At 46.6% G+C, this 26,962-nt stretch overlaps 1 protein-coding gene across 1 annotated transcript; it reads right to left on the bottom strand.

The window, feature by feature from the left end:
* Positions 1-6,048: 6,048 nt before the first annotated feature.
* Positions 6,049-26,136, bottom strand: LOC105546351. The gene is made up of 2 exons (XM_011989530.1): positions 25,900-26,136; positions 6,049-6,789 (listed from the first exon to the last, which is right to left on the bottom strand). The coding sequence occupies exons 1-2, from the start codon at positions 26,021-26,023 to the stop codon at positions 6,335-6,337; spliced, it is 579 nt and encodes a 192-aa protein (XP_011844920.1). The 5' UTR covers positions 26,024-26,136; the 3' UTR covers positions 6,049-6,334.
* Between the last annotated feature and the right edge of the window lie 826 nt (positions 26,137-26,962).

Below are 26,962 nucleotides of genomic sequence, written 5' to 3'. Positions count from 1 at the left end.
CAGGCACCCTGTGACCCCCAGCCTGGCTCTCCCACCCAGCAGGCACCCTGTGACCCCCAGCCTGGCTCTCCCACCCAGCAGGCACCCTGTCCCCCAGCCTGGCTACCCCGCCCAGCAGGCACCCTGTGACCCCCAGCCTGGCTCTCCCACCCAGCAGGTACCCTGTGACCCCCCAGCCTGGCTACCCCACCCAGCAGGCACCCTGTCCCCCAGCCTGGCTACCCCACCCAGCAGGCACCCTGTCTCCCAGCCTGGTGCCCCCGCCTAGTAGGCACCCTGTCCCCCAGTCTGGCGCTCCCACCCAGCAGACACACTGGTCCCCATCCTGCCCCCCCAGCAGGTACCCTGTGACCCCCAGAATGGAACCCCGCCCAGCAGACACATTGTCCCCCAGCCTGGCTACCCCACCCAGCAGGCACCCTGTCCCCCAGCCTGGCGTCCCACCCAGCAGGCACCCTGTGACCCCCCAGCCTGGTGCACCCGAGAGGCAGGAGTGGGCTGCACGGGGTCTGAGGAGGGAGGGGAGGGGAGGTTGTGTTCTAGAAAGCCAGTCATTGGCACTGTGGAAAGCATTGAGGGTGGGAAGCTTAGGTGGACCTGAAATAACTGAGGCAGCTTAAACGATGAAGAGGTTATACGAGCCAAATTAGAGGGATGGCAGGAAACACTTTCAGGGTGCCTTGGGAAACGTCCGGGAGAACAAAAGAGAGATCTGAGCTTTTAAGGAAAAGGACAAAGGAGGGGGGTATTATAGAGGCTGTTTTTCAGGATGACAGTCCCCGTGTGATGGTGTTAGAAGCGGTGTGGAGGCAGGGGCCTGCCTGTGACCCTCTGAAGGGGCCCTTCTGGCTGGCAGGTGTGTGGCTGGGCAGTGACAGCAGGAAGCGGTGACCCCTGGGGGGTCTGAAATTCTTCCTTTCAGGCCTGCCAGAGGCTCCAGCCAAAGAGCCCTCCTGGCTGCATCGGGAGCCTTTAGAGCCATCGCTGCCAGGACTGCAAGAGACTTTTGGTCTCTTGGAACCTGTTGGAAGGGGTTGCTCCGCTGGCTGATGTATGTTTAAAAGTAGCCACACCTCGGAAATATTTAAGACTCTGCCCCCATGAACATCAATTAAGCCTGATAATCGATTACAGCTTCCAGCGGCCACAATCCCCTTATAGATCCATAATAGGAAAATAAATTGCCTTACTGTTACATTACACTGAAAGAAAATTGAAACTGAATTTACAACAATTTCCAGGGAGTGAATCAATGTTCCACAGCCAGTACAAGGCATTTTCTTCCCAAAAGAAGGCCCTTCACCCCAGTTAGATAATTAACAGCTAATCAGTTCCCAGCTGTGTGTCATCATGCCTGGAAAAACCCAGTGCGTTTGGGAGTCCTGAGACTCTTCCCCTCACTTTTCTTGTTCCTAAAAATCATGACAGCAAGTGCAGCATCGAGGAACGTGACGGATCTGAAATTAATCTGATGTGAATCCAGCGCAGACGTTTTCATTTTGTGCTCACCTCTGATTCCACAGGGCCTGATTATTCACTAGCTTTAAAACCCCTTTCATTATTTAGAAATGACAGAGTGGATTAAAGAAAACACTGTGAAAGGGACAATTATGGGAATAGCATGCAAGTTTTAATGAACAGTTTCCAAATCAGCACCTCACCTGTGATAAGGCGTTTTCTTCATCGCTCATGGAAATACACAGCGTCATCATCATCTTAATGAAAAGGCCAAAAACACATTTTAATTTCAGCCAACCTCACCTGCTTAATTATTAAATGCAGGGGTACTTGTAAAAGCACTTAAATTAAGTCATTATTCTGGATGAGAAATGTTCCTTATTTTTAGTTCTCAAAATGTGAAGGAACTAATCCTCATTCTCAAATAACTTACTATGTCTGACGTCGTGAATGAAGTAAAGAAATGCATGAATTTATCTTATTCTGTTTCACCATTCATGTTTCTTTCACTCTCAAATTTAGAATTGTGACCAGGTTTATAATTGTTTTATTATTTTTATTTTAAACTTCTAAACTAAAATATTTACTCCTAAATACATACCAGATATATATCTAAACAATCATGTATTGGTATGTAGAAGTGTATAATAAATAACTACAAATAACAAGGTCTTTGAGAAAAAAATCTACAAAAAGTAGATATCCAAATGTGACTTAAAACTCATCATAGCTTTTTGAAAACCTCCAAAATCCCTCACAGTCGTCGTTCTCCTCGGGTTGCTGCTTTTAATTACGCAGAGGGTGGCGATTTGAATGGCCACCACATTTCAGTCACAACACAGACAGCCACGGTTCATGGAGAGGTGTCTCAGTGATGTGTGAATTAAAAAAGGAAACAAAATACCTAGTGGAAAGGAAGGCATCCGAGAAGTTGGCCAGTGCTTAGAGGTGGAAATGAGACATTGCTGGTCGGCCCTCACGCGGGCTTGGAGTTCAACTTTGCTTTGTGTAGAATGAGAGTCTCCAAGCTGATAAAATAGCATCAAGTGATTCTCCGGCCAGTGGCAGCTGCGGGGGCTACCTGACAGAAATAAATGTAAAAATCACCCTAAATATCTCATATTTTGGATGCTCTTATAAATGATATATTTTTCAAAAAAATTTCAATTTCCAGTCACTTGTTGCTATTATGTAGAAATTCAACTTATTTTTAGGCATTGGCTGCCTGTCCTGGAAACTTGCTAAACTGATGTACTTATCTTAGTAGCTTTTCCGTGAATTCCCTGCGATTCTCTGCACAGACAAGCATGTCTTCTGAATGGAGGCAGCTGTGGGTCTTCTTCTCCCGGCCTCATTGCTCCGGCAGGACGCCCCGTGCGAGGCTCCTGGGAGGGAGACGCGTTGCAGGGAGCCCGGCCATCCCATGCAACGCAGGGCGCTGGCTCTGGGGTTTTCATCAGGCCCTGGAGGAGCGTGAGGAAGTTCCCTCGTTCTAGTACACGTTTGCTAGCGCTTGTTTGTTTTTTGAGTCAGTGTTTGATTTTGCCAGACGTGTTTTCTGCATGGACTGAGGTGGTCATGGGTTTCTCTTTCTACGCCTGTAAACAGGACAAATCCATCAGCGACACCTGAATGTTAAACCAAGCGAGGAGCTTCTGTTCCCTGCTGGATGGAAACCGCACGGCTATGAGCCCAGCATCTGTGTTCACGAAGGCTGCTGTGCAGCCGCTCTCGCCTCTGCGTTTGGTATCAGGGTGAGGCTGGCTGGATTGTGTGAGCTGGGGGTGGTCCTTCGCCTTGAGTTTTGTGAAGGAATGTGTGGGGCATGGGCGTCATTTCGTTCCTATCTTGGCAGGAGTCACAGCAGAGCCTGGAGGGCTCAGTTTCTTTATGGAAACCCTCCCCAACCCCGGACGCTTTCCAGCTGGGCCTCGGCCCACCATGGCCATGGCTCCGGCCTCCCCAGTGTCCTCCTGAAACTCCCTCTGAGTGTGTGTGGACGCCGACAGCGCCTCATCTGTCCGGACACCAGGGCCCTGTGTGTCCTGTCCCGAATCTCCCCAGCCCGCAGCCCTGCTCCCCGGCGCTGGAAGGCAGTTCAGGGCTGTCTTGCCCTTTCCTGGAGGTGGCTGTGGAAGGTCCCAAGTAACTGTTCTCAGCCCTGCGGCCGGTCGGGCCCTTCCTCTGCTGTCTCAGGTAGGAACGGGAGGCAGGGAAGACCCAGGGTCTCCAAATGGCTGTTAGGTCCTCCGAGGGCCCAATGCTGGGCTCACGAACCTGACCTCTGGGGCATGGCCTTTCTCCGTGTGCTCTGGGCTGTCTCGAGTGGGAGTGGTCACTCTGCCTGAGCAACAGCATATGGTGCTTATCCAGGTGTGCACAGAGGCCAAGTGCTCCCTGGCAGGTGGTCCCAGGAGCCCCCGACTATGTCAGGATGCAGAGGTGGATGTGGCTCCCGTCCCTAAACTGAGGCTGCCAGCTCCACCCTCTTCCTTGTACAGTGGATCAGGGCACCTGCCTAATCCATCCCAGTCATGGCCTGGAGAATGAGACCACATCTGGTCATCACATGCAGCTCAGTCTGTAGGTCACCAGACAGCCTACAGCCAGCATCGAGGTTGAGGGGGCCCAGGGGGTCACGGTGGCTGACACAGGACAGGCGGCATCCGCCCCAAAAGGCAACCCTGCCTCTGGGCTTGCCGAATTCGTGTGGGGCTGGTGAGACCCCCAGAGGTTCCCCACAGAGCCCCAGTCACAGAGATACATCAGCCAGCACCTTCCGACCTCCTGGGCCCCACAGGCTAAGGGGGACAGCAGGCAGCCTGCAGCCACAGGACAGCCCTGGGTGAAGCTGGGCATCCACAAATCACCGGACAAAGGGTAGAAGTGACCCCGAGTGCAGTGTGCACACCAGGGTCCAGGGTCCTGCTAAGGCTGCTGTGTTTCCTCTGCAGCGACGTAAACACGATGACGCGCTGGGCTCAGTGGGAGGCTGCCGCCCTCCCGTGTCCGAGACCACAAGACTCCAAAGGCCCCGTGTGTCCTCCTCGGGCCTTGGGGAACTTGGCAGGGCTGCCCACTGGCTCCATCAGCACGAAGACTTCAGAATTACCAACTTTTGAAGAATTGCTCAACTTTGAGAACAACCGAGGTCCCTGTGCACGGCTCTGTGGATGTGAGTTGGTCCTGCGACAGGCAACAACGCGTTTGCAGGTGAGGGGAGGCCAGCAAGAGCAGGAGTGGCGTCATCGGTCCAGTTACAGAACAGAATCACAGGACAAGATCCGGTAGACCCTGTGTTTGCCAGCAGACACTCGCTCTCTTCCACAACCTGAGCAGGGGAGAGCCGAGGGGTGTGGAAGGGACCCCACCTGCACTCACTCCCAGGCCCATGGCCAGTTCCTCTTTCTGCTTCAGGAAAACATCCTTTTCCCCTGGAACCCAGTGTTTGATTCACCGACCTGCTTGGAAAGCAGCCTGGAGACGGCCGTCTTCCTGCTGGGACACCGGGCACTCAGGGCTTCTGTTTTCCTTCCTGTGGACATCATCATAGACACGACCTCACACTGTCTGTTTATCCCAATGTAAGCTCTTCAGAACAACAGTCTTCACATCGGCACTGGTTATGAGCGACAGGGGAGGGAGCAAAGCCTCCTCCTCCAACCCATCTTTTCGCATCATTTTTCATCCACGGAGAAACCCCAGCCATCCCCACCCCCAGGAATGTAAGGACAGAAACTGAAGGCCTCATCATTCTGCCTCTGGTCTTCCTGTTAATAAAAAATAAGTCTGTGTTAATTAGATTTGGAAGATGAGTTTTCCACCCAGGCACTTTTCCCTGAATTATCTTCGTCCACACGAGCGATTCTTTCCAGGGCTGGAGCTCATGGCTGGGCTGTGGCCTGTGCCATCCCATGGAGGTTAGAAGGTGGGCAGAGATGTGCCCGGCTTCCTGCAAGACGTCTCATTATAATGCCACCCCAGGCAGTAATTTGATCTTTTTTTTTTCTTTTAAAAGATGAAATTCCCCTTTTATCCCTTTGGTTATAGCTCCTCTGCTTGTTAAACCTTAAGGAAAAGGCTAAAACCTTTTGCCACTATTGTACTGTCAGTATGTATTTCAAAAAGAAAAATAACAATATACCTATTGCATTAAAAATGTTCTGATCTGATTGTAGCTACAAGGTAACAGATATGAAAGAATCTAGTGCTCTCCCCTATGACAATTATAAATGCTGCATTTTCCTTATTCCAGGAAATGTTAACGAAATTTGGGAACACTAAATTAATATAATTTGCCCAAAGGTGCTTATGTCTGTCTGGAGGACTGGATAAGTTCGTTGTAGTGTAGATAATGCATATCATACAAATCGTGTTCAGAAACCCCTGCTAAAACTAGTCTTATTGTTTTGTGATCACATTATATGAAGGAGTAAATGCTGTATCAGAGATTCCGGGAATAAAACTTGATTATTAAAAACACCCTACATAACCCCTCAGTGTCCAAGGGACATAAAAGGTAATGTCAGGGGTACCTGTATATCAACATAAATGTGATTTTCAGATAAGTAATTACAGCATAGTCCACAGTAATATCTGACATTTTTATTGCTTGAATATTTTTGTAATAAGGAAAAAAAATTCAGTACAAATTTGTGGTATTTTTACACTAGATTGAAATTAGCATTTTCTAAATATTTGAATTTTCCTATCGGTTGATTTTATCCATTATCCTCTTCTAAAGTATCAATCCAGTGGATTTTCTAGGATTTGAATTTAGCAACAATTGTATATGTATTTTCACTACGTAGAATCTTGTGTGCACCTGCAGTATGTCAGGTCACTTTAGGCAGGCATGTAGTTACAGTATTAGTCACTATGGGGTTATTTGATGACCTCGCCGACGCCGTAACACAAGTTGACCTGTGTCTGTTTTCAAGGAAAATGTGCATGCTTCCTGACACTCGGCCTCATCAGCTCCGTGGGGGTCAGTCCTGCCAGGACCCCTGCTGCTGGCTTCATCCTTCTCTTTGGAAGAATTCTCTTTTTCCCAGTGGAACACTCTGCTTTCAGCCACACTTCGGGCCACTGGAAACCCCAACTCTCTCCAGCCCCACACAGGTCTTTGAGAATAAGGAAAGATGAGCGTGGCCAAGTCGCCATCAGGTGAAGGACTGAGTCTTGTGCACCCTCCTTGGCCTTCCCTGGTGTCGCTGTTCAGCAGGGAATGTTCCGGAGCGAGGAAGTCAGAGCAGCCAGTGCCTCCAGCAAGTGCAGCCAGGCGAGAGACACTCACTGTTGTCATCACCATAAACACAACAGTGCACAGTTCTAAATTTAAAACCAGAGAGCCTACTGTGGTTTGAATGTGTGACCCTTCAAGTCCACGTTGAAACTGAATCCCACTGTGGTGGCGTGAGGACATGGGGCCTTTGGGAAGTGAAGGGATGAGTGCCTTGTGCAGGGGCTGGCAGAAGGCGGTTAAGGCTGCCACAGGCCCTCCCCCACCCTCCCCGTGAGGACCAGGCACCTGCCCCAAGGCCACCTTGGATATAGACAGCAGCCTTCACTAGACACTGACCCTGCCAGCGCCTTGATCTTGGACTCCCAGCCTTCAGTACTGTGAAAAATAAATTTATATTGTTTATAAGTTATTTTCTATTACTTGTGAATTACCCAGTCTGTGGTATTTTGTTACAGCAGCACAGATGGACGGAGACACACTCATATTCACCTCAAGCTTAGCAATTGGACTGGTGCTCCTTCTCACTTCTTAGTCACCTTTTTCCCAACAGAGTCATCCTATTTCATCTCTGTATTTTATTTCTGTATAGAAGAACCTGAAAACAATGTCTTTGCTGACATGAACTATGTTATATTTCTTCATGAAAGTTAATATTCTCCACATTCCAAGCCAAGACTGAAAAAGTCACAATTGCCAGGCTTGGTAGTTCATGCCTGTAATCTCAGCCCTTTGGGATGCTGAGGCAAGAGGATCACTTAAGACCAGGAGTTCAACACCAGCCTGGGCAACATAGTGAGACTTTGTCTTTACAGTTTTTTTGTTTTCAATTAGCCGGGTGTGGTGGTGCACACTTGTAGTCCCAGCTATTCAGGGGGCTGAGGTGGAAGGATCATTTGAGCCCAGGAGGTCGAGGCTGCAGTGAGCCATGATTGTGTCACTGCACTCCAGCCTGGGAGAGAGTGAGAGTTCATTCCTCCACCAAAAAAAAAAAAGAAAAAAAAAGAAAAAAAAAGTCACAATATGAAGCCTGACAGATAGGAAAGTCATTGTTTAGGTCAGTAAGTTAAAGCCCTAAATGCTTCCAGATGGAATAGAGTTTGATGAAGTGTCAAGGTTTACAGAGACAGGCCAAAGCCAGTCTGAGGAAATCCTATACAAGTGACCACTGAGAAGCAGGGGAACGGGACCAGTTTGATTGCAAACAGTCAAAGGAGGGTGAGCCACCAATTCACCTTTCTGCTCCAATGTCTCCTATGCTCAAGACTCAAGTTTTTATGACCATTGGCTAGACAGGTCTGCATACACTGCATATGTAAATTTCACTGCAAACTCAAATAAACTGAAATCAAAACCTACTGCTCTCCTCCTAGAACTTATATGCAAGACAGCAAACAGCAAAAAGACTCTGGTCACTCAATGTCACCATCATTTCCAAGCTGCTCTGGCTCTAGGAAACCCTCACGGTGACAGCTACACTTAGCGAATCTCGTGAGACAAAATTCCAGCCTCCCCATTTCACTCCTGCGTGAACTGCATTCAGGCCACACTATCCGTGCTCAGTCTGTGCCTGGCCCCTAAGACCAGCCTTTCTCCCGCCACGGGCTGACCAGAACCGCCCACGGCTTTCCTAAGCACAGTTCTGAAAGGCACCACACATTAAAAAAGCAAAACAAAACAAAACTTCCTTCTTCTGCAAAACAAAAACCAACCTCATACCCTGGCCAATAAGACCTCCACAATTTATAAACAGGTTCCTCAAGACATATTTTCCAAGAATATTTTCAATTTTCTGCACAGAAAACACTTTGACTCTTGCCCTTCATTATCAGTGACCAGAATGTTCAAGTGTTTGGCATTTGTTCACGTCTTCCCCCTCTCACATCTTTCAAGTTTTAAAATTCCCGTGCACGATTCCAGGCCACGCCTGAAGGTGCTCCCCCTCCAAGCCGTCCCTGTGTCGTCTCCACCCTGGCTTCCTCCCTGACACCTGCCATGTGCAGACGCCCTTGCACTAGGCCCCAGTGTCTGCCTTCATCCCCAGCGAGCCTCTGAACTCAAGAGCAGGGTGCAGGTCGCTTTTGGCAGGGGTCCTATTAGACACCTGGAGTGCAGTTCACCTCATAATTCATACCCCTGGGAACCCCTTGAGGGCCATGGGCACCTTCATCCAGGAATACTTACAGGGGAGTTTAGGGAGAAACTGTAGAAAGTACCTAAGAGAGCTCCATTTTGTTTTAAAGCCAGATGGTCAGTTTGCAAGGTGCTCAGCACAGCACTGTTTGGGTGACCAAGACAGCTCTCATTTCCAGTGCCCTTGGAGTCTTGCTTTAGTTCCAAACTATATGCTTCATCAAGCTGTGAAATAAACGTAAAAGAGAAGACACCTGAAACTTCTTAAACTAACAAAAATTTGAATTCAGAATGTGTAAAGAATACCTACAAATCAATAAAAGATGAAATAAAAAGTGATGCAAAGTGGGCAAGAATCGCAAACTGTCACTCCAGAGACCAAAATTCACGTGAATCATTAAGAATCAGAAACTGTAAATGAAAACCTTGATGAGATGCCTTTTATACCTAACACTGCAACACCGGAAGGTCTGCCGATGCCAGGCAGTGTTGAACAGATGGTGCGAGGGGCAGCCCAGGTGGGTGAGCCAGCATGATGCAGCCACCTCGGAGGCTGTTTGGAATTGCCTGGAAATGAGTGGGACGGGCCAGGCAGTGACCAGCAATGATCAATCCACGCCTGGGCGTGAGCTCCGGCACGTTCTCTGCAGAGCGTGGCCATCTCTTCTCAGACAGGATCCACCTCTGCCATGCTCTGGCCCAGGGAGGTGGTCTCCGGGGCCCATCACCTTAGCTTCTTGGCTGCTGGACCCCAGGCCCATTGGAAGGGAGGCTGGTGGGCGGGAAGCAGCCAGGGGGGAATGGCGTGGATGCTGCCCTACCCTACAGCCACATCCTTCCAGTCACTTTGCTACTGGGGTCAACACGTACAAAAGGGGAACCTGGTTGAGTTCTCAGGTCACGTCGACAGCACCTTCTGTTCTAGTATAAATAGGTGCTGAGAACTGGATGGTACCTACTTAAAAAGGAGGACTGTTTATCTGAAGTTTAAATTTAGGTGGGTGTCCTCTATTTATATTTGGTAAATCCAGCAATCCTGGCTGCTACCCGTTCTCTGAACTCCCAGAACAAATCGTTTCTTACCTGATATTCTAGTCGCTTACACGAATTCTGTCACAGGCAAGCAATTTAAGTCCCATCTTTGACCGTTACAGAGGCGGAGAAGATGAGTCTACAGGGACATATTGCCTTCCTCAAGTTCTTTTTTTCTGTGCTTAGTCACTGTGCAGGGCAAAACCGCTTTGGAAGAGAGCGTGTGTTGAGTCCACCTTTCACAAAAGATAAATGGACACATAACTGATGGAAGAATCCATTTTTATAAAAATAATACAGGGCTTTAAAATCAAAGTGAAGCTTTGGAAACCCTCATTGTCACTTGCAACTGAGGCTTTCAGCAAGAGACTGAAAGTATAATGTGGTATTTACATTTTGGGCTTGCTTGAGAGAAGTTAACAAAATAACCACAAATAAGAACCTATCACATCTCAGAGCTAATAATGGCTAATAGAATAAATGAAATATTATACTTAATATGGCAACGAGTACAGATGCATTTGAAAGCGCTGATATCATGCAGATGATGCTCTTGGACCACAATGGATTTAAATTGGAAATTAACAACAGAAGGAAATTTGAGAAATCCAAAAGTATTTATAAATTGAACAACACATTTCTAAATAATTCATGAGCCAAAAGAGAAATTACAAGGGAAATTAGAAAGTATGCTTTTCTAAATGACAATAAAATCAAAACATCAAAAGTTATGGGACAAAGCTAAAGCAGTGCCTAGAGGAAAATTTATAGCTTTAAATGCCTCTGTGAAAAGATAACGAAGATCTCAAGTCAATAATCTAAGCTTCTGCAGTGAAAATCTAGACAAAGAAAAGCAAATTAAACTGAAGGCAAGTCAATAAAAGAAACACTAAAGATTAAAGGAGAATTAATGAAATAGAAAAATAGAGAAAATTTGAGGGAACCAAAAGTTCATACTTTGAAAAGATCAACAACATTGATAAGCCTTTAGCTTGAAGAAAAAAATAAGACAGGCCAGGCATGGTGGCTCATGACCGTAATCCCAGCACTTTGGGAGGCTGAGGCGGGCAGATCCCGAGGTGAGGAGTTCGAGACCAGCCTGACCAACATGGTGAAACCCTGTCTCTACTAAAAATACAAAAAAATTAGCTGGGCATGGTGGTGTGCACCTGTAATCCCAGCTACTCAGGAGGCTAAGGCAGGAGAATCGCTTGAACCCAGGAGGCAGAGGTTGCAGTAAGCCGAGATTGTGCCACTGTGCTCCAACCTGGGCGACAGGGCAAGACTGTCAAAAAAGAAAAAAAAAAAAAAAAAAAAAGACTGAGAAAAGAAGACACAGATAGTGAAATTTATGAATGTAAGAGGAGACATTACCAGTGACTCCTCTGAAATTAAAAGTTACAAAAATATTCTCTGAACAACATTTTGGGAATAAATTCTATGACATCGATGTAGTTGTCAAATTCCTAGAAAGGAACAAATTAGCAAAATGACTCCAGATATAATAGAAAATCTGAATAAATGTATGGCAAGTAAAGAAGTTGAATGAAGAATTAAAAATCTTCAGACAAAGAAAAATTCAGGCTCAGATGGTCTCACCCAGATAGTAATTTTTTATCAAATATTTAAACATGTAATATCAATATCTCACAAACTCTGCCATTAAATAGAGGAGAAAAGAATGATTAACAACTCATTCTATGATTCAATGAGACAAGAGAGTGTGTGTTGGGCCCACCTTTCACAAAAGACAGATAGACACATAACTGCTGAACGAATTCATTGCATTTTTAAAAAAGTAATACAAGGCTTTAAAATCAAATTAAAGGCTCGGAAATCCTCATTGTTGCTTGCAACTGAGAATTTTAGCAAGAGACTGAAAGTGTACTGTGCTGTTTACCTGTCTATCACCCTGACAGAAAAGCCAAAGGCATAGCAAGAAAGAAAATTACAGACCAATATCTCTCGTATATAAATGGAAAAGCTCTTGACAAAATATTAGCAAACTAAAGCCACATCACATTATACAATAAACACTATGATCAAGTGGGATTTGTTCCAGAGAAAAGAGGTTGGTTTAAGATTCAAAACTCAATGTAAAGCATCCTATTTGTACAAAAAGCACATGATCATTTCAATAGATGCAGAAAAAGCACTGAACAAAATGCAGTGCACTTTCATGGCAAAAGCCCTCCACAAACTAGGAATCTAATAAATCAAAAACTGATAAAGAAAATCTAAACACAATCCCCAAGCTGACACCTTGCTAAATAGAGGGGGACGAACCACGTCCCTCTGAGTTCAGGAAAAAGGCAAGGACATCTCCTCTCATCTCCTTTCCAATGTGGTACAGCCTGTGCGAACAGGGCAAAAAGGCGCCCGAATTGGAAGAAATAAACACACTATTTGTATTTGCAGATGTCAGAGTCCTGTACATAAAAAATCCTGAGGAATCCACAGACAACTATTAAAACTAATTTTTAAAAACACAGCAAGTTGACAGAATACAAATTAATATGAAATCAATTGTATTTCTATATGCAAGCAATGAACAACCTGAAAAGGAAATTAGGAATGCAATTTTATTCACATCATCCAAAATTATAAAATACTTGGGAATAAATTTAACAAAAGTAGTGCAAGTCACGTGCACTATAAATTAGAAAATGTTCCTGATAGGAATTAAAGTGACTTTAAAGATATGGAGAGACATTTTATGTTCATGGATTGTGAGACTCAACATTGATTTAATGTACAAAATAATGCCCCATCCCACAAGATAACATGTTTGAATCCCAGACACCTTTGAATATGTTACTTGGCAAAAATTGGCGTTGCAGGTGTACTGAAGGATTTTGAGCGGTGAGATTCTCCAGGACTGCCCAGGCCAGGCCAGTGTCACCACGTGTGTCCCTATGGGAGAAAGAGGGAGGTGGGAGAGCTACAGGAAGGAAGGCAAAGGGAAGGGCCACTGACTGAGGAAGTCAGGTGCCTCTAGAACATGGGAAATGCCAGGAAAAAGACCTGCTTCTGGGGCCTATGGAAGGAGCACAGCCCTGCCAGCACATTCATTTTAGCCTGGTGAGACCAGCTTTGGACTTCTGACTTCCAGAGCTGTGAGGTAATAAACGTGTGCTATTTTCAGTCATTAATTTTGTGGTAATTTCTTACATCAGCAATAGAAAGCTCATCAAGAAGATAATTCTCTCCAAATCGATATGGATCCAATGCCCTCTCCATCAGAATTCCACACAGCTTTTTAAAGAAATTGACAACCTTATCCTAATATTTATACAAAAATGAAAAATGCCAAGAATAACCAAATCAATTTTGAAAAAAAGAGAAAAAGGACTTTAACTTCCTGATTTTGAAGCATACTAGGAAGTGACAGCTCTCAGGACAGGTGGCACCAGCATGAAGAAACATGTGGAGACCAGGGAACAGACGAGCGTCCAGGAACAAATCCCAACATTTACTGTCAATTGATTTTCTCAAAGGTGAGATTAAAAATTTGTCAAAACATATGAATACGCACTTCACCAAAGAAGATATTATGGATGGCTAATAAGCACATGCAAAGATGCTCAGCATCATTCATCTTCAGGGAAATGCAAATTAAAACTACAATGAGATACTGTCTCACACGCACTAGCATGGTTAGAAACCTGGTTCATTGTATGATGAACAATAAATCACCATCCTTCACTTAAAGCTTAAAAATGTAAATATTAGAGGAAAACTATTAAGTGCATGGAATACGTACCCAAACATCTTTATGGTATAAGGCTAGTGTAGATTTCCTAAATAAGACTCCCAAAAGCATAAAATTTAAAACTCATAAAGTTTAAACAGGTGACTACATCATGACCCCCAGGGAAAGAGCAGCATCTCCACAGAGAAGGAAACAGGAGCGGGAGCAGGTGAATCCAAGGTGAATCAAATGAACGACCAGCTCTTTTGCTAACTTCCTGATTCATCAGTTCTTATCTCACCACAGTATTTCTTCCAGAAACTATTATCAATTCTCTTTCTTGCTATTGCCATTTTCCTTGAGGAATATTCAAACTATTTTCCTGAAAACTGTATTCTTAAAATTTCACTTTCAATTTCGGCACAGGCATCCTGCTGACCAATCTTCCCACCAGGAATGAGAACCACTGGATGAAAGAAAAGGTGTCTTCCAGACGCTATCTCAGACTCGCCAGGTGGGGCCGCATTCTAGACAGAGGGGAAGCAGGTTGAGGCAGGCCTGGCTTTTTGTGGGGTTCTCCCTTCCCGGGCATTTGCTAGTGTGGTGTTAGTTAGGGTTGGAGAGTTCAGAGAGCTGACCTTAAAGACATGGGTGATAGCCAAACCGCAGGCTGAGTTCTGAGCAGACAAACACAGCCGTCCAGAAAAAACTGAGCATTCAGGTTTACTCACACTGCTATAAAGATACTACCTGAGCCTGGGTAATTTATAAACAAGAGGTTTAATTGACTTACAGGTCCACATGGCTGCGGAGGCCTCAGGAAACTTACAATCATTGCGGAGGTGAAAGGGAAGCTGGCACCTTCCTCACAAGGTGGCAGGAGAGAAAGAAACGGCGGGGAAGTGCCACACGACAGCCATCAGCTCTTAGAAGAACTCACGCACGATCCTGAGAACAGCCTGGGAGAAACCAACCCCACGATCCAATCATCTCCCACCAGGTCCCTCCCTGGACACGTGGGGATTACAATTCAAGATGAGATCTGGGTGGAGACATGGAGCCAAAGCATATCACCAACATGGCAGCCAGATTCTGAGAGCATAGAGCTTTCTCAGCTGGGTCTCGAAGCGTGTGCAGCTTTCTCCCTGAATGAAACGTCTGCAGTTTGTAAGTGGCTCAGGACTGGAAAACAGGAGACCATGGAGAGCTGTGGTTCAGAGGTCGCCAAACAGCCCCTTGGCTGGGGCTAGCCCATTTGCCTGCCCCTAGGCTGGGGACCATGAGCAGGAGTTCAGCTCCACTTCAGACCAGCAGAAACGAGAGCAGCTCTGTGGGACCTGCCTCCTCCCCGGCTGCCGCCAGGACACGGAAATGAATGCTTAGCCCAGGCAGTCAGCGTGCTCCAGCCTGGATTTTCTGCAGCCTCACACATCATATCCAGCCTAAGCCAGAAAGTGCATGCTTAGCCAAGGGGGTCAGCACGCTCTGCCCTAGACTCTCTGCAGCCTCACACATCATATCTGGCTGCAGCCAGAAAGGGAATGCTTAGCCAAGGGGGTCAGCGTGCTCCGGCCTGGACTCTCTGCAGCATCACACACTGTAACTGGCTGCATTTGTTTGCTAGGGTTGCTGCATAACAAAATATCACACACTGGGTGCCTTAAGCAGCGGAACTGTGTTCTCTAGTGATTCGGGAGGACAGATGTTCGAGATGAAGGTGGGGGCAGAGTTGTGTTCTCCTGCGGCCTCTTCCATTCGGGGGTGGATAGCAGCCTTCCTGCTGTGTCCTCACGTGGTCACCCTCTGTGTGGGGCTCTGTGTCCTCCTTTCCCCTGGACATAAGAAGTCACAAGACCCCCATCATCCTGGATCAGCCCACCTGAATGACCTCATTTTCACTTGATTATGTTTTCAAAGGCCCCATCTTCAAATAAGGTCACGTTCTCAATTACTGAGGGTCAGGTGTTATGAATTGGTGGTCACCGTTCAATTCATAGCACAGCATTCAGTTAAAGATTACCAAGCAAACCAGTGAGAGGACAAAGCAAACTAAAAATCAAAGGAGAGTAGAGAGAGAAGTAATGGCAGGGGAGGCCCATCTAGAGCAGCCAGAAGCGGCTGCAGAGGGGAGGCACGGCAGAGGCTGCACATGGAGCCAGTGGGAGCTGGGGACAGGTGGGATCCCCGCCCCTTCCGAGTTGATGGGGTGGGAGCAGGCAGGACACCCACGTCATGGCTGCAGATCCAGGCCTCCTGCTCCACAGAGCAGGCAGGATCCCCACCCCCATGTGTGCAGCTGCAGCCACCCAAACCACGGCTGTGGACCCAGGCATCTCTGCCCTCACAGGCTCAGAAGTTCCTGCTTCTGCTGCCTGGCTTCTCACTGCTGTTGGCACCAACTCCAATCTTGGAGAAAAGTTAGGGCCGAGCCCAGACACTTTCTCAGCCTGGCTGGGTGTGTACATGCTCCAGGCAGTGCTGACACACCAGCCCCCTGCTGCCTCAGCCCACCTCCAGACTTTGGGCACCAAGGAGCTTAGGAGGGAAACTGAGGGGAAGCTGAGGGCAGCTCAGGGCTGGCCTGCATGCATCCTTGGCACCTACAGTCTGGGTGCCATGAAGCATGGCAGGAGGCAGACAGGTTCCTGGGCAGAGGGGACAGGTCCCTGGTGAGGCCTCACCTTCAGACCAGGGAGGCCCTGAAGGTTGGGGTCTTGCAAACCAAAGTGAAAACTTGTGGTGTCTTTTTTAGGCCTGCCCATGGCTGCCCATGGATCATTTGGCATTCACTTCCTCCCCTCTGAGGCCCATAAAAGCTCTGGGCTCAACCAGAGCTGAGCAGACATCCGGATGACCAGCTGGAGAGAGGAGCTACCCACTCCAGGGCCTCCTCTCTGCTAGGAGCTGGAGAGATGGTGGGATGACCTGCTACAGAGAGGAACTACCCACTCCAGGGCCTCATCTTTGCTAGGAGCTGGGGAGATGGTGGGATGACCTGCTGCAGAGAGGAGCTACCCACTCCAGGGGGCCTGCTCTGTGCCAAGAGCTGCAGACAATGGGATGACCAGCTGCAGAGAGGAGCTACCATCTGCTAGGAGCTGGACACTCATCGGGGCACCCTGGCTGTAGAAAGAAGCTATCCCCTTCTCTGAGCTGTTCTATCACTCAATAAAGCTCCCCTTCGTCCTGCTCACCCTCCACTTGCCTGCATACTTCATTCTTCCTGGTCACAGGAAAAGAACTTGGGACCTACTGAGTGGCATGGCTAAAAAAGCTGTAATACAAAAGGGGCTGAAATACACCCCTTGCTCACCACATTGCAGGCAAAGAGAAGGAGAGAAGAGCTGCGGCCCTATGGGGAGCCCAGATCTTGGAGCTCCCCAAGCCAAGGCTGTAACTCCCTCTTTGAAGCCCTGCGGTTCTTGGTGTCTTCAGGCCTCCAGGTGCCACTGCATTCCCCAGTGCCGGCCATGGAAGCTGCTTGTGGTGTGCCTAGTCAAGCCACAACCTTGCAGAGAGTTGGCACCCATGCTGGCACCTGGAGCTACCTGCCCGGCTGCAGCAACTGGCATGTCGACTGCACACTGGCTGGACCCCACACTTGCTCATGCACCCCTTGCTGCTCCATGCCTAACTTGCCCTTAGCAGGCATGGGACCCAGGCTAGTTGTGTGAGTGGAACACAGCCTGCTAGGCCAAGTGGGGAGAACCAGCCCAGTGGGCTTGAGCACAACTCAGGCAAACGTGCCACCAGCCACAGAGATTTCTGGACCAAAAATGCCACACAAAAGACCCTGTAAGAAAAGGACAGGAGAAGCTGATCAGGGAGCACCAGTCTCTGTGGTGAAGAGATGCAGATTACAATGAAGGTGTCCTCCAAGAAGACCAGCCATGAGGTGGAGAAGCCAATCAGACATAAACTATATTTTCCAAAAAATGCAACAAATGGAAGTTGTATAACTGGAAAATAAAATAATTGCAGCTAAGCACTAAATACGTGGGTATTAGAAGTGATTGAAATAGTCAACTGGAAGGCACACACAGCAGAAAATACTAGGTTGGTGCAAAAGTAATTGTGGTTTTGGCCTGTGAATTTTAAATCATTATAACAGGTTCAAATACATCCTCATGAATCAAAATAGGAACCATCATAGTCAGCACACTTTTTGCCAATGAGAAATAAGTTTGTTTATTCCCATAGCATAAAAATCCATGCTTCGGGATTTGACAAACTCTCGGAAAGCATTTCCTGCATCCTGTTGGTTGTGGAAGTGTTTTCCCTGCAAGACGTTGTCAAGATGCTTGAAGTGGTAGTCGGCTGGCAAGGGGTCAGGTGAATCAGACGTTGTCAAGATGCTTGAAGTGGTAGTCGGCTGGCAAGGGGTCAGGTGAATATGGCGGATGAGGCAAAATTTGTAGTCGAATTCATTCAACTTTTGAAGTGCTGGTTGTGAGACGTGTGGTCAGGCATTGTGGTGAAGAACTGGACCCTTTTTATTGACCAATGCCAGCTGCAGGCATCGCAGTTTCTGGTGCCTCTCATTGATTTTCTGAGCACGTCTCAGGTATAATGGTTCCACTTGGACTCAGAACCATGGCGGATCAGACCAGCAGTAGACCACCAGACAGTGACCAGGACCTTTTGTTGGTGCAAGTTTGGCTTTGGGAAGTGCTTTGGAGCTTCTTCTCAGTCCGGTCACTGAGCTGGTCATCACGGGTTGTCACATAAAATCCACTTTTCATCGCACGTCACAGTCTGATTGAGAAACGGTTCGTTGTTGTGCAGAATGAGAAGACACTTCAAAATGACAATTTTTAAAAAAATTTTCACTCAGCTCGTGAGGCACCCACTTATCAAGCTTTTCACCTTTACGATTTGCTTCAAATGGCGAACAACCATAGAATGGCCAACATTGAGTTCTTCGGCAGCTTCTCGTGTCATTGTAAGAGGATCAGTTGCTCTCAATTGGTCATTGTCAACTTCCGATGGCCGGCCACTACGCTCCTCATCTTGAAGGCTCTCATCTTTTTTGCAAAACTTCTTTTTGCACTGTAGGTTCATTGGCAGTTCCGGGGCCAAATGCATCGTTGATGTTGCGAGTTGTCTCAGCTGCTTTATGATCCATTTTAAATAAGAAAATTACTTGAATTTGCTTTTTTCCTAACATCATTTCCATAGTCTAAAATAAACATAAAATAAACAGCAAGTAATGTCATTAACAAAAAAACATAAAGTGAGAAATGCTCATTAAAATGATGTATAGCATAACCACATGTATTTTTAAATGTTTTCCAATGTCAAATGGCAAATTCCAACAACGCAAACGGTGCAATTACTTTTGCACTCACAGGCTGAACACAGAAGAAAAGAGGATGGAAAACATTTTAGGAAATAAAAATAACGGCAGGAAAGAGGATACCAGCACAGAGGTGAAACCAGGCACTACTCCAAGAAGACACAGTGTCGAGAGACCACTCATCCCCGAAAACAGGTTTGAACTTTCTTCTGAGTTCTTTGTAATTTGACTTTTATTATTGCCAACCTAAATAAGAGACAGAAAGAGAGAGAAAGACCCTCTAAAGAAAAAATATTTGTTTGGGAATTGTGCATTGCAATGGGAGTCAGTGAGTACATTCAGGGAGGTCAAGGAAGACAAGAGGTTTTGAAGAAAACATAAGTTGTTTGGAGACAATTATCCTTGGCTACAAGGGCCAATAGCAAGGGTGGTGCCTGTGTGAGGCTGGACAGGCAGGTGCTGGGCAGACGTCCTCCCAGAGGTGCTTTCTGACTGAGGCCGCTGGGGCTTTCGTGCATGGATGTCATGTCTGCAGAGTCTTTAGGTCTTGTTGTCGAGGCATTCGTGCAGCAGAGCCCTTGCGAGGTCCTTGGGGCTTTGGTGCATGGATGTGGTGTTTGCAGAGTCTTTGGTGATAGTTCTTGTTGTCAGGCGTTCGTGCAGCAGAGCCCTCCCTCCAAGGCCTTCCCCAGCTCAGCTCATCCAGGTTTTAACACAAGCGACTCCACTTTCATTCTGACAACTTTCACCATATTTGAAAAAAAAAGTGTAGAAAATAGGTAACATTTGTCGGGCTATTTCACTGCTAGTCAAGACTTCTGGTTTAAGCCCTGACCCCGTCCGTCCGCACGTTGGAGAAGCTGTAGAAATGGCGCTCGCCTGGGAGTCACAGGGAGGAGCCCAGCTGTGGATGTCTTTCACTGATTGCTTAATTTCTGTTATTTTTAATTTTTTGTCCCATGAACGGAAGGGCTGGACAATCTTACAGCTTTTAAATTCTTTGACATTACAAAGTGTTGCAAATTGATTTATAGCACACATTGTATTACAGCACATGTTGTATATTTTATCCTCTCTGACCTGAAAGTACAAAAGAGTATGCTTATTTGCGTAATGTATATGTTTAAATTAACAGATGTTTCCATTATATACATTATTTTTTTCTAAATCGGTATTTTTCCATCTTAGTAGCAACCTTTTAACTCCAGTAACAAAAGTTTAAGTTTTGAGAACTTGATACAAGAGAAAAGATGCAGGCTATTAAATTTATAATTCATCACATACATTGTCAAATTCGAAAGTGAGCAACTGGTATTTTTTCAATTTAGTGTAATTCAATATAGGATAATTACAAAATTTGTTATTTTATACCTAAATAGTAGAAGAGTGAATGTTCTCCATTTATATATGGAAATGTTAGCATGATTTATGTATTTCTAATTATCTAATGATAAATCTTTAGTGTATGCTGCATCTCCAGAGAAATTCATTTTTATCTACTCTCCTATTACAAACACCTTGAAAAAGGCCACTTAACACATTTCAGGAAACACAAATGTATTTTTAATGGAAATAACCCTCTTTGTGACCTTCTTTTCAGAAGAGTCTACTTTTGAGAATAATTACTCACTTACCAGTGAGAGGATTTAAACTTTAAAAGCGGAAACACTCGAAGATTTAGCATTTGCAAAGCCCGTAAGAGAATGCAGACATTCTGGTGAATCAAATCTCTGGCTGGTCACGCACGTGGAGCTTCTAGTTGCAAATGAGCAAGTGAGTAAGTGTAAGGGGGGTGTGCGGCCCTCCAGATTAGTGAAAAAGACGCTGTCCCAAGGGAAGAGACAGTGGAGAGGCTCGGTGCTCCAGGCAGGCCCGGCGACTTGGAAGCTGAGTGGGGCTGGGCTCTGAGGCGTGTGACAGATGCTGAGGCCAGGCCTTTGGCACGTACTGAACCTAGTGAGGTCTGCGGCCGGAAAGGCAGGAAACAAACCACAGGGAAGGAAAGGCCTGGCCACCTGTTCCTGTCCCAGGGCCCACGTGTGGAGCTGTCAAATGAGGCCCCATCGATTATTTTGCCTTTGTGGGAGGGGAACCATCTGGAAAACCTTGTTTTCGGCTTATTGCTTAAAAAAGTTGGTGCTTTAGACAAAATGGATCAGCTGCCAGTGGGAACCGGCTGTCTCGTAGAATTCAGACAGCTTTGCTATCCTGGAGACTGGAAATCTGAAGTGGGCGTTCTATGGTTTTTCACAGCAGGAGGCATTTTATTTGGGTCAATTCCATGTTGTTCAAGAACATCCTGTGCTCTGGTTTTCGCAGCTAGAAGAAAAGGAAACACAGCGAGCAAACAGCTCTTTTCCTCGGCTGCTGAAGAGGAATAGACCCGACAGTCAGACGTGGGCTCCTCCCCGAAGCCCCTGGATGGTCTGCGGTGCTGATGGCCACATGCTGTTAAACAAAATTTACTTTACTTTGCTCAAGTGTCTGATTCACAGCTCCGCAGCTCCTATGACAAATTGCAGTGAGGCTCTGAATATGTGGAGATACTCATAGCAGGAGGAAGAAGGGTGTAGAAAAAACACACCTGACGCTTGCCACCGCCTGGCCTGGAGAACGCGGGACCGGGCACCAGGTCACCCGGCACACGCAGGCTCCACACACAAGGGACACACTCGGTGTGGACCGGGGAGGCGGAGGGGCAGGGGGCTCGCCAACTCTCACTAAAGGCACCCATAGGGGCACCAGGACCTCCATGGCCCAGACATGTGGAGTCAGGAGCTGCAGCGGGTGGACCCGGAACCTGATTTTACAAGGAATGACCCACAGAGCCTGTCCTGGGGGCCCTGGGAGGAGCTGGCACGGGCAGGAATGATGGGCCAGGGTCACCAGCTCGTTCTTAATCCCGAACAGCCTGTCCCGCCGGGCCCCAGGGCTCTGTCTGGAGGAGTCTGACCGAACAGTGAAAGCCCTTGATGAAAGAAAAACTTCAGGCAAATGACGTTGGACGGAGTTTAACTGAGCAATGATCGGGCAGCCTTCCCAGCCGGAGGAGGCTCAGAGACTCCCGCGCAGCCGCGTGTGGGAGGAAGATTCATGCACAGGGAAAGGAAAGTCACACAAACGGATGTGAGGGACAGAGACGGCTGGATGGGTTACAGCCTGCATTTGCCTTATTTTAACAGGTTCAAACAACTGGCTCTGTCTGAGGGGCCAAATCTCCGTGATTGACGCAAGTGCAGGCTACAGTCTGTGTACAATTCCACTTAGGTTATAGCTCACGCCGAACTTAAAATATGTAAAGAGGCAGCTTTAGGGCACACTTGATTTGATACCCAGGAGAAGGGGCCCCCTGCACTCCCCCAAGCCCTTGGGGACAGGCCTCGGGCGCCCTCCCTGCTCCCTCACTGGGCAGAGGGGCCTCCACTCCCCCAAGCCCTTAGGGACGGGCCTTGGGCACCCTCCCTGCTGCCTCACTGGGCCTGACTCCGAGGCAGTCCTGGCGGCTGCATCCTGCACTGTGCTGCCGGCTCCTGGCTGCTCTCTTCCCGCCTGGATGACTTTGAATAGCCACGAATCCCTACCTCTACCCAGGCACCCCAGGAAGCGAGCAGCCCAGCAGCTGTGGGAAACACCAGCCCCAGCAACCTTCCTTGAAAGCTCTGCAGGGGCCGGCTGCTGTAGCGGGCACTTCAGTCTGGTAAATCAATACTACGTTGCGTGGAACGTGGGCATGGATGCCACTCTGTCCAGGATTGAGTGCAGCGGCACTCGCTCTTCTCCATTGTTAGGAAAGAGGTGTCTGGAATAAGAAAAACCATTCCTTTTTATTTTTAAAGGAACCAAGGGTCATGGGCTCCCCTTGGAAGCAGCTTGAGGCTCTACACAGCTGACAGTGGCAGCTGCACCCCCAGGAAGCTGTGCTCACCTGTGAGTTGGGTGGGGCGTGTCTAGAATGGGGCTCTGGAAACTGGCTGCCGAGGTGACAGCCCCACACAGCCCCTGAGGTTGTGAACCTGGGTGAGTGAGGCAGGCCCCCTGCAGCTGCCTGCACCCATCCAGCTGTTTCTGTCTCCTTCTCACCTGATGAGTTGGTATTAAATCCAGACCAGTTATGACCTGGAGGGAGGGGGAGGCCTTGACTGTTCCTACAGCCCAGCTACGAGGTAATTCTCAAAATCCAACTATTTTAATGTTGTATTTGAATGTGTTTAATTGGTTCAAAATTTAAAATAAAAAATAAATAAGTAAAATCCCACTTGTCCACTTGTTCATCCAGCAACAGAACTCCCTGCCTGAAGTTAATTGCTTCTTCTGTGTCTTCTAGATGATCCCAGAAACAGTCTGGCCATATGCAACAAATAACAGCAAATAGCCTCCATGTATATATATACGTGTGCCTCTGCACACACACAGTGCACAGGGCATGCTACATGTGTGTGTGTGTATATATATATTCCCCTGTTTATAGACAGGAAGGTGCCCCTGCACACACACAGTGCACAGTGCATGCTACATGTTCCTCATTACACCTGTGGTATGTTACACACTGTATGCTACACAGTATGTGATACAGCGTATTGTTGAAACTGGAGAATTCCCTGAATTCCCCTCGAAAGATGTACAACAGCAGTGTGGCTCACCTGTTTGGCCGCCCTGCAGCTCAAACCTCTAGCAGGAGTATGCAGAGGGGCAGGGGCAGAAGCTGGGGCAAGGACTTTGGGCTCTTGGCCCTACAGTAGTGTCTAGAGGTGCGTGCGTGCAACCCCCGTGTCACAGAGCTCTCTCAGTTTGGCTGCCTGCAGATGGCTTCAGTGTTAACCAGCTCAACGAACCTTCTGCCTTATCACAAGGGCAGAGAGCCAATGTGACAGCCTTTTGTATCCCAAGCTCTTGTCCAGCGTCCTGGAAGAATCGAATCACAAGCGGACTCCAAGGATGAGTGTGGGGTTCTATTGAGTGGTGAAGGTGGATCTCAGCAGATGGATGGGGAGCTGGAAGGTGGAGGGGGCGGGGAGATCCTCTTCCCCTGGGGTCTGGCTGTTGTCAGCGAACTCCTCTTGGTGTTCAGGCCCCTCTTCCCTCCTTCTTTGCCGGGCCACAGTGTTGCTCTCTGCTGCTCTCCACCGCTCTCTGCCCCTCTCCACTCCTCTCGACATTCAGCTGTTTGTGCATTTGCCCGCTAAGGTCTCGGGTTTATATGGGCACAGGATGGGGGTGTGGCAGGCCAGAGTGGTCTTGGAAATGCAACATTCAGGTGGGAAAACAGGAGTGCCTGCTCTCACTTCAGCCTGTGGGCAGAGGCCCGAGGGTGGAGCCCTCACAGTGAGCCTGCTCTTCTCTACCTGCCCTTTCCTGCCCCTCCTGTGTCATCATGACCTACGTGGTGCACTGTCTACGATATGTTGCTTATAACATATTATTTATATCCCGTGAATGTTTTCCAACTTTAATCCTTATATACACAAAAACATATGATGCACACAATCTAAAATCAGGTGGTCCTTCAACCATTATCTTGAAGATCATGCCTTACTAGTGTAGAGTTTATCATTCTTTTGAAAAGAAATGTTATTTTCCATTGAGTAGGTATGGCCTTGTTTATTTAAGCAACGCCTTATTGAATTACTCATAAGGTATTTCAGTATTTTATTTTTTAATACATCAATGGAGACACTTTATACATATGTGATAACATATATCTAATAAAATTTAAGACATTAAATTATCAGGTCAAAAGAGTATGAGTGTTTTATCTTTTGTGTCTAATTTTCAATTGCTTTTTATAAATGTGAAGCTGGTTTGCAATGCTGCCAGCAGTGTGGAAGACAGCACATGTCTTTCCACATTCTTAGCGATCCAATTATTCCTAATCCTAGAGGCAGAAATCAAAAGTCATCATTCATGATTTCAATCGTTTTCTTATTCTTAATTAAATTAAGCACCCTTTAGCGCATCTGTACTCTGTTTATTGTCTCATCTTTTGGCCATTTTTTCAGTTGGATTATTGGTATTTTTATTACAGAACTGTAGAATCCATTTAACCATTTAAAATATGTGCTTTATGATAGCAACGAATTTCATGATTTGTCCATTTCCTTGGAACCATGTCACTTTTAAAATATTAATCCAATTATAAATTTTAATTGTTCTACTTATATTAATACTTGGAAACATTTCTCATGCTGAAACCGTAAGAAAACATCTTCATGTTTTTTTGGTGCTTATATACTTTTCAATTTTACATTTAAATATTTGATTCGAAAATAGTTTATTATGGTATAAACTGTGAGAAAATGATTTAACTACCCTTTTGTTAAAACCACAACCATATTCTTTGCTGCAGATTACAGGGTTCGTTAATACCATGCTTTTTCTTTAAGTTCGAAATTCCTGCTCTGAAGTATTCAGGGCCAGGGCTTATTTTTCTTGTCCCCACAATGCAAACATTTGTGTTATTCAACTGCATAAAGCACTGATAATTAAAGAGAAACCTTTTGAAACCTAAAGGAATTTATTTTGCTATTTACTAATTTTTATAAATTATTTAGTTGGATAGGATTGTTTCTAAGTTTTAGGTAAAAATTTTAAAAATAAAATAAAACACAGTTAAAATGCTTTGGTCCCTAACCCTCATTTTCCATGGAAAGGATCATTGCTCCTTGGAAAAACTGGCTGATTCTATTTCTGGTGAAGACAGGCACAAAGTGAGCCATGGCATCATGTTATGCCAGGAAAAAGCAAAACAACAAAACAACACAACACAAAACAAGAAAAACCTCAAAGACAACTCTTCTTCAAAGCCATGGGATGTGTCTGAGAATAGTCACAGCAGCAGAAGAGGAAACTAGCAAGTCCCACAAAGAGTAAAATGAACAACGGTGTTATCCATACTCACAATGGATGATGGAGCAGCAGGGATGACCCGTGAGATACTGCACACATCAGTGCAGGTTAATTTCACACGAATGAGTTGAGCAGGGAAGCCAGACTTAAGACTGAACACTGTATGGTCCCATTTGCATAAACAACAAAACAGGCAGAACTAACCTGTGTCGTTCCACGGCCGGGTAGTGGCTGTGCTGCCGGATGGACGGCAGGAGCGGCAGGAAGGATATTCTCGCTGTGGGCCCCACTCTTGGCCCACAAATGTGCTCGGTTTGCAAAAATCCATGGAGCTGGAAACTTGTGACGCGTGCACCTTTCTGTGTGATGTTTTCTCTCATCAAAACTTTCTCGAGAACACGCAGGATAGAACCTGAACAGCTTCCCCTGGGAAAGAATGGGACTGTTTTAACATCAAGAATGAAGATAACCTTGAGGGACTCTAAACACATCTGTAGTTTAAATCCCATGAATTATTAATAATTCTCAGCAACACCTAAAATCAAAGGAATCCGTGATCACTTTTGGGAGATAACAGAGGAAAAAACCTCATAATTTTGAAAATGGAAAGAAGGCAAATGCATTGATCCTGCCTTTCGTATAAAAACTGTACCTCAGGGCGAGGAAAGAGTCAACAAGGGGAAGTTTCTCTTCATGGAAATATTTCAGCTAATAAATAAGAAAAGCATGGTAATATTAAAATACTACAAATATGCTACCCACATGCATTAATGTACCTATGTGGTGATTATCAAGGCTGTTTACATTAAAGCATGAGACACACTGGATACTCCATTGTTCCACAGTGGGGAGGTCCCAGCACAACTGCCCTCAAAGTCCAAGGAAGCTGAGAGGCCAGAGAAAGAGGCCAGTAAACCTGGTTTCTCAGAAAGAAACATTTAGTAGGAACTTAGGGACAGAAGCCGTGTCTGCAGCCAGACAAGATGGTGGATCCCTGCCCATAAACCCCAGGCCCAGGGCCTATGAGCCAGGGCAAAGGGCTGGTTCAGAAAGCATGGGTGGGACAACTGAAGTGCAACAACATCAAGTTGTCTGGACCCAAAGGCACGACTTACAGTAGATACTTACTCACACGCAAGGAACAAGATTGTTACCAGCCATGGGTTCCTATGCTCCCATGCAACAGAGGGGTCACGAGGCCACGGATTCTTACACTCCCATGCAACAGAGGAGTCACGAGGCCACAGGTTCTTACACTCCCATGCAA

Source organism: Mandrillus leucophaeus, unplaced genomic scaffold (genome assembly GCF_000951045.1).
Source record: "Mandrillus leucophaeus isolate KB7577 unplaced genomic scaffold, Mleu.le_1.0 Scaffold355, whole genome shotgun sequence".
Lineage (NCBI taxonomy): Eukaryota > Metazoa > Chordata > Mammalia > Primates > Cercopithecidae > Mandrillus > Mandrillus leucophaeus.
Note: the sequence above shows the minus strand (reverse complement) of the source record. Positions and strands in the feature narration are given on the sequence as shown.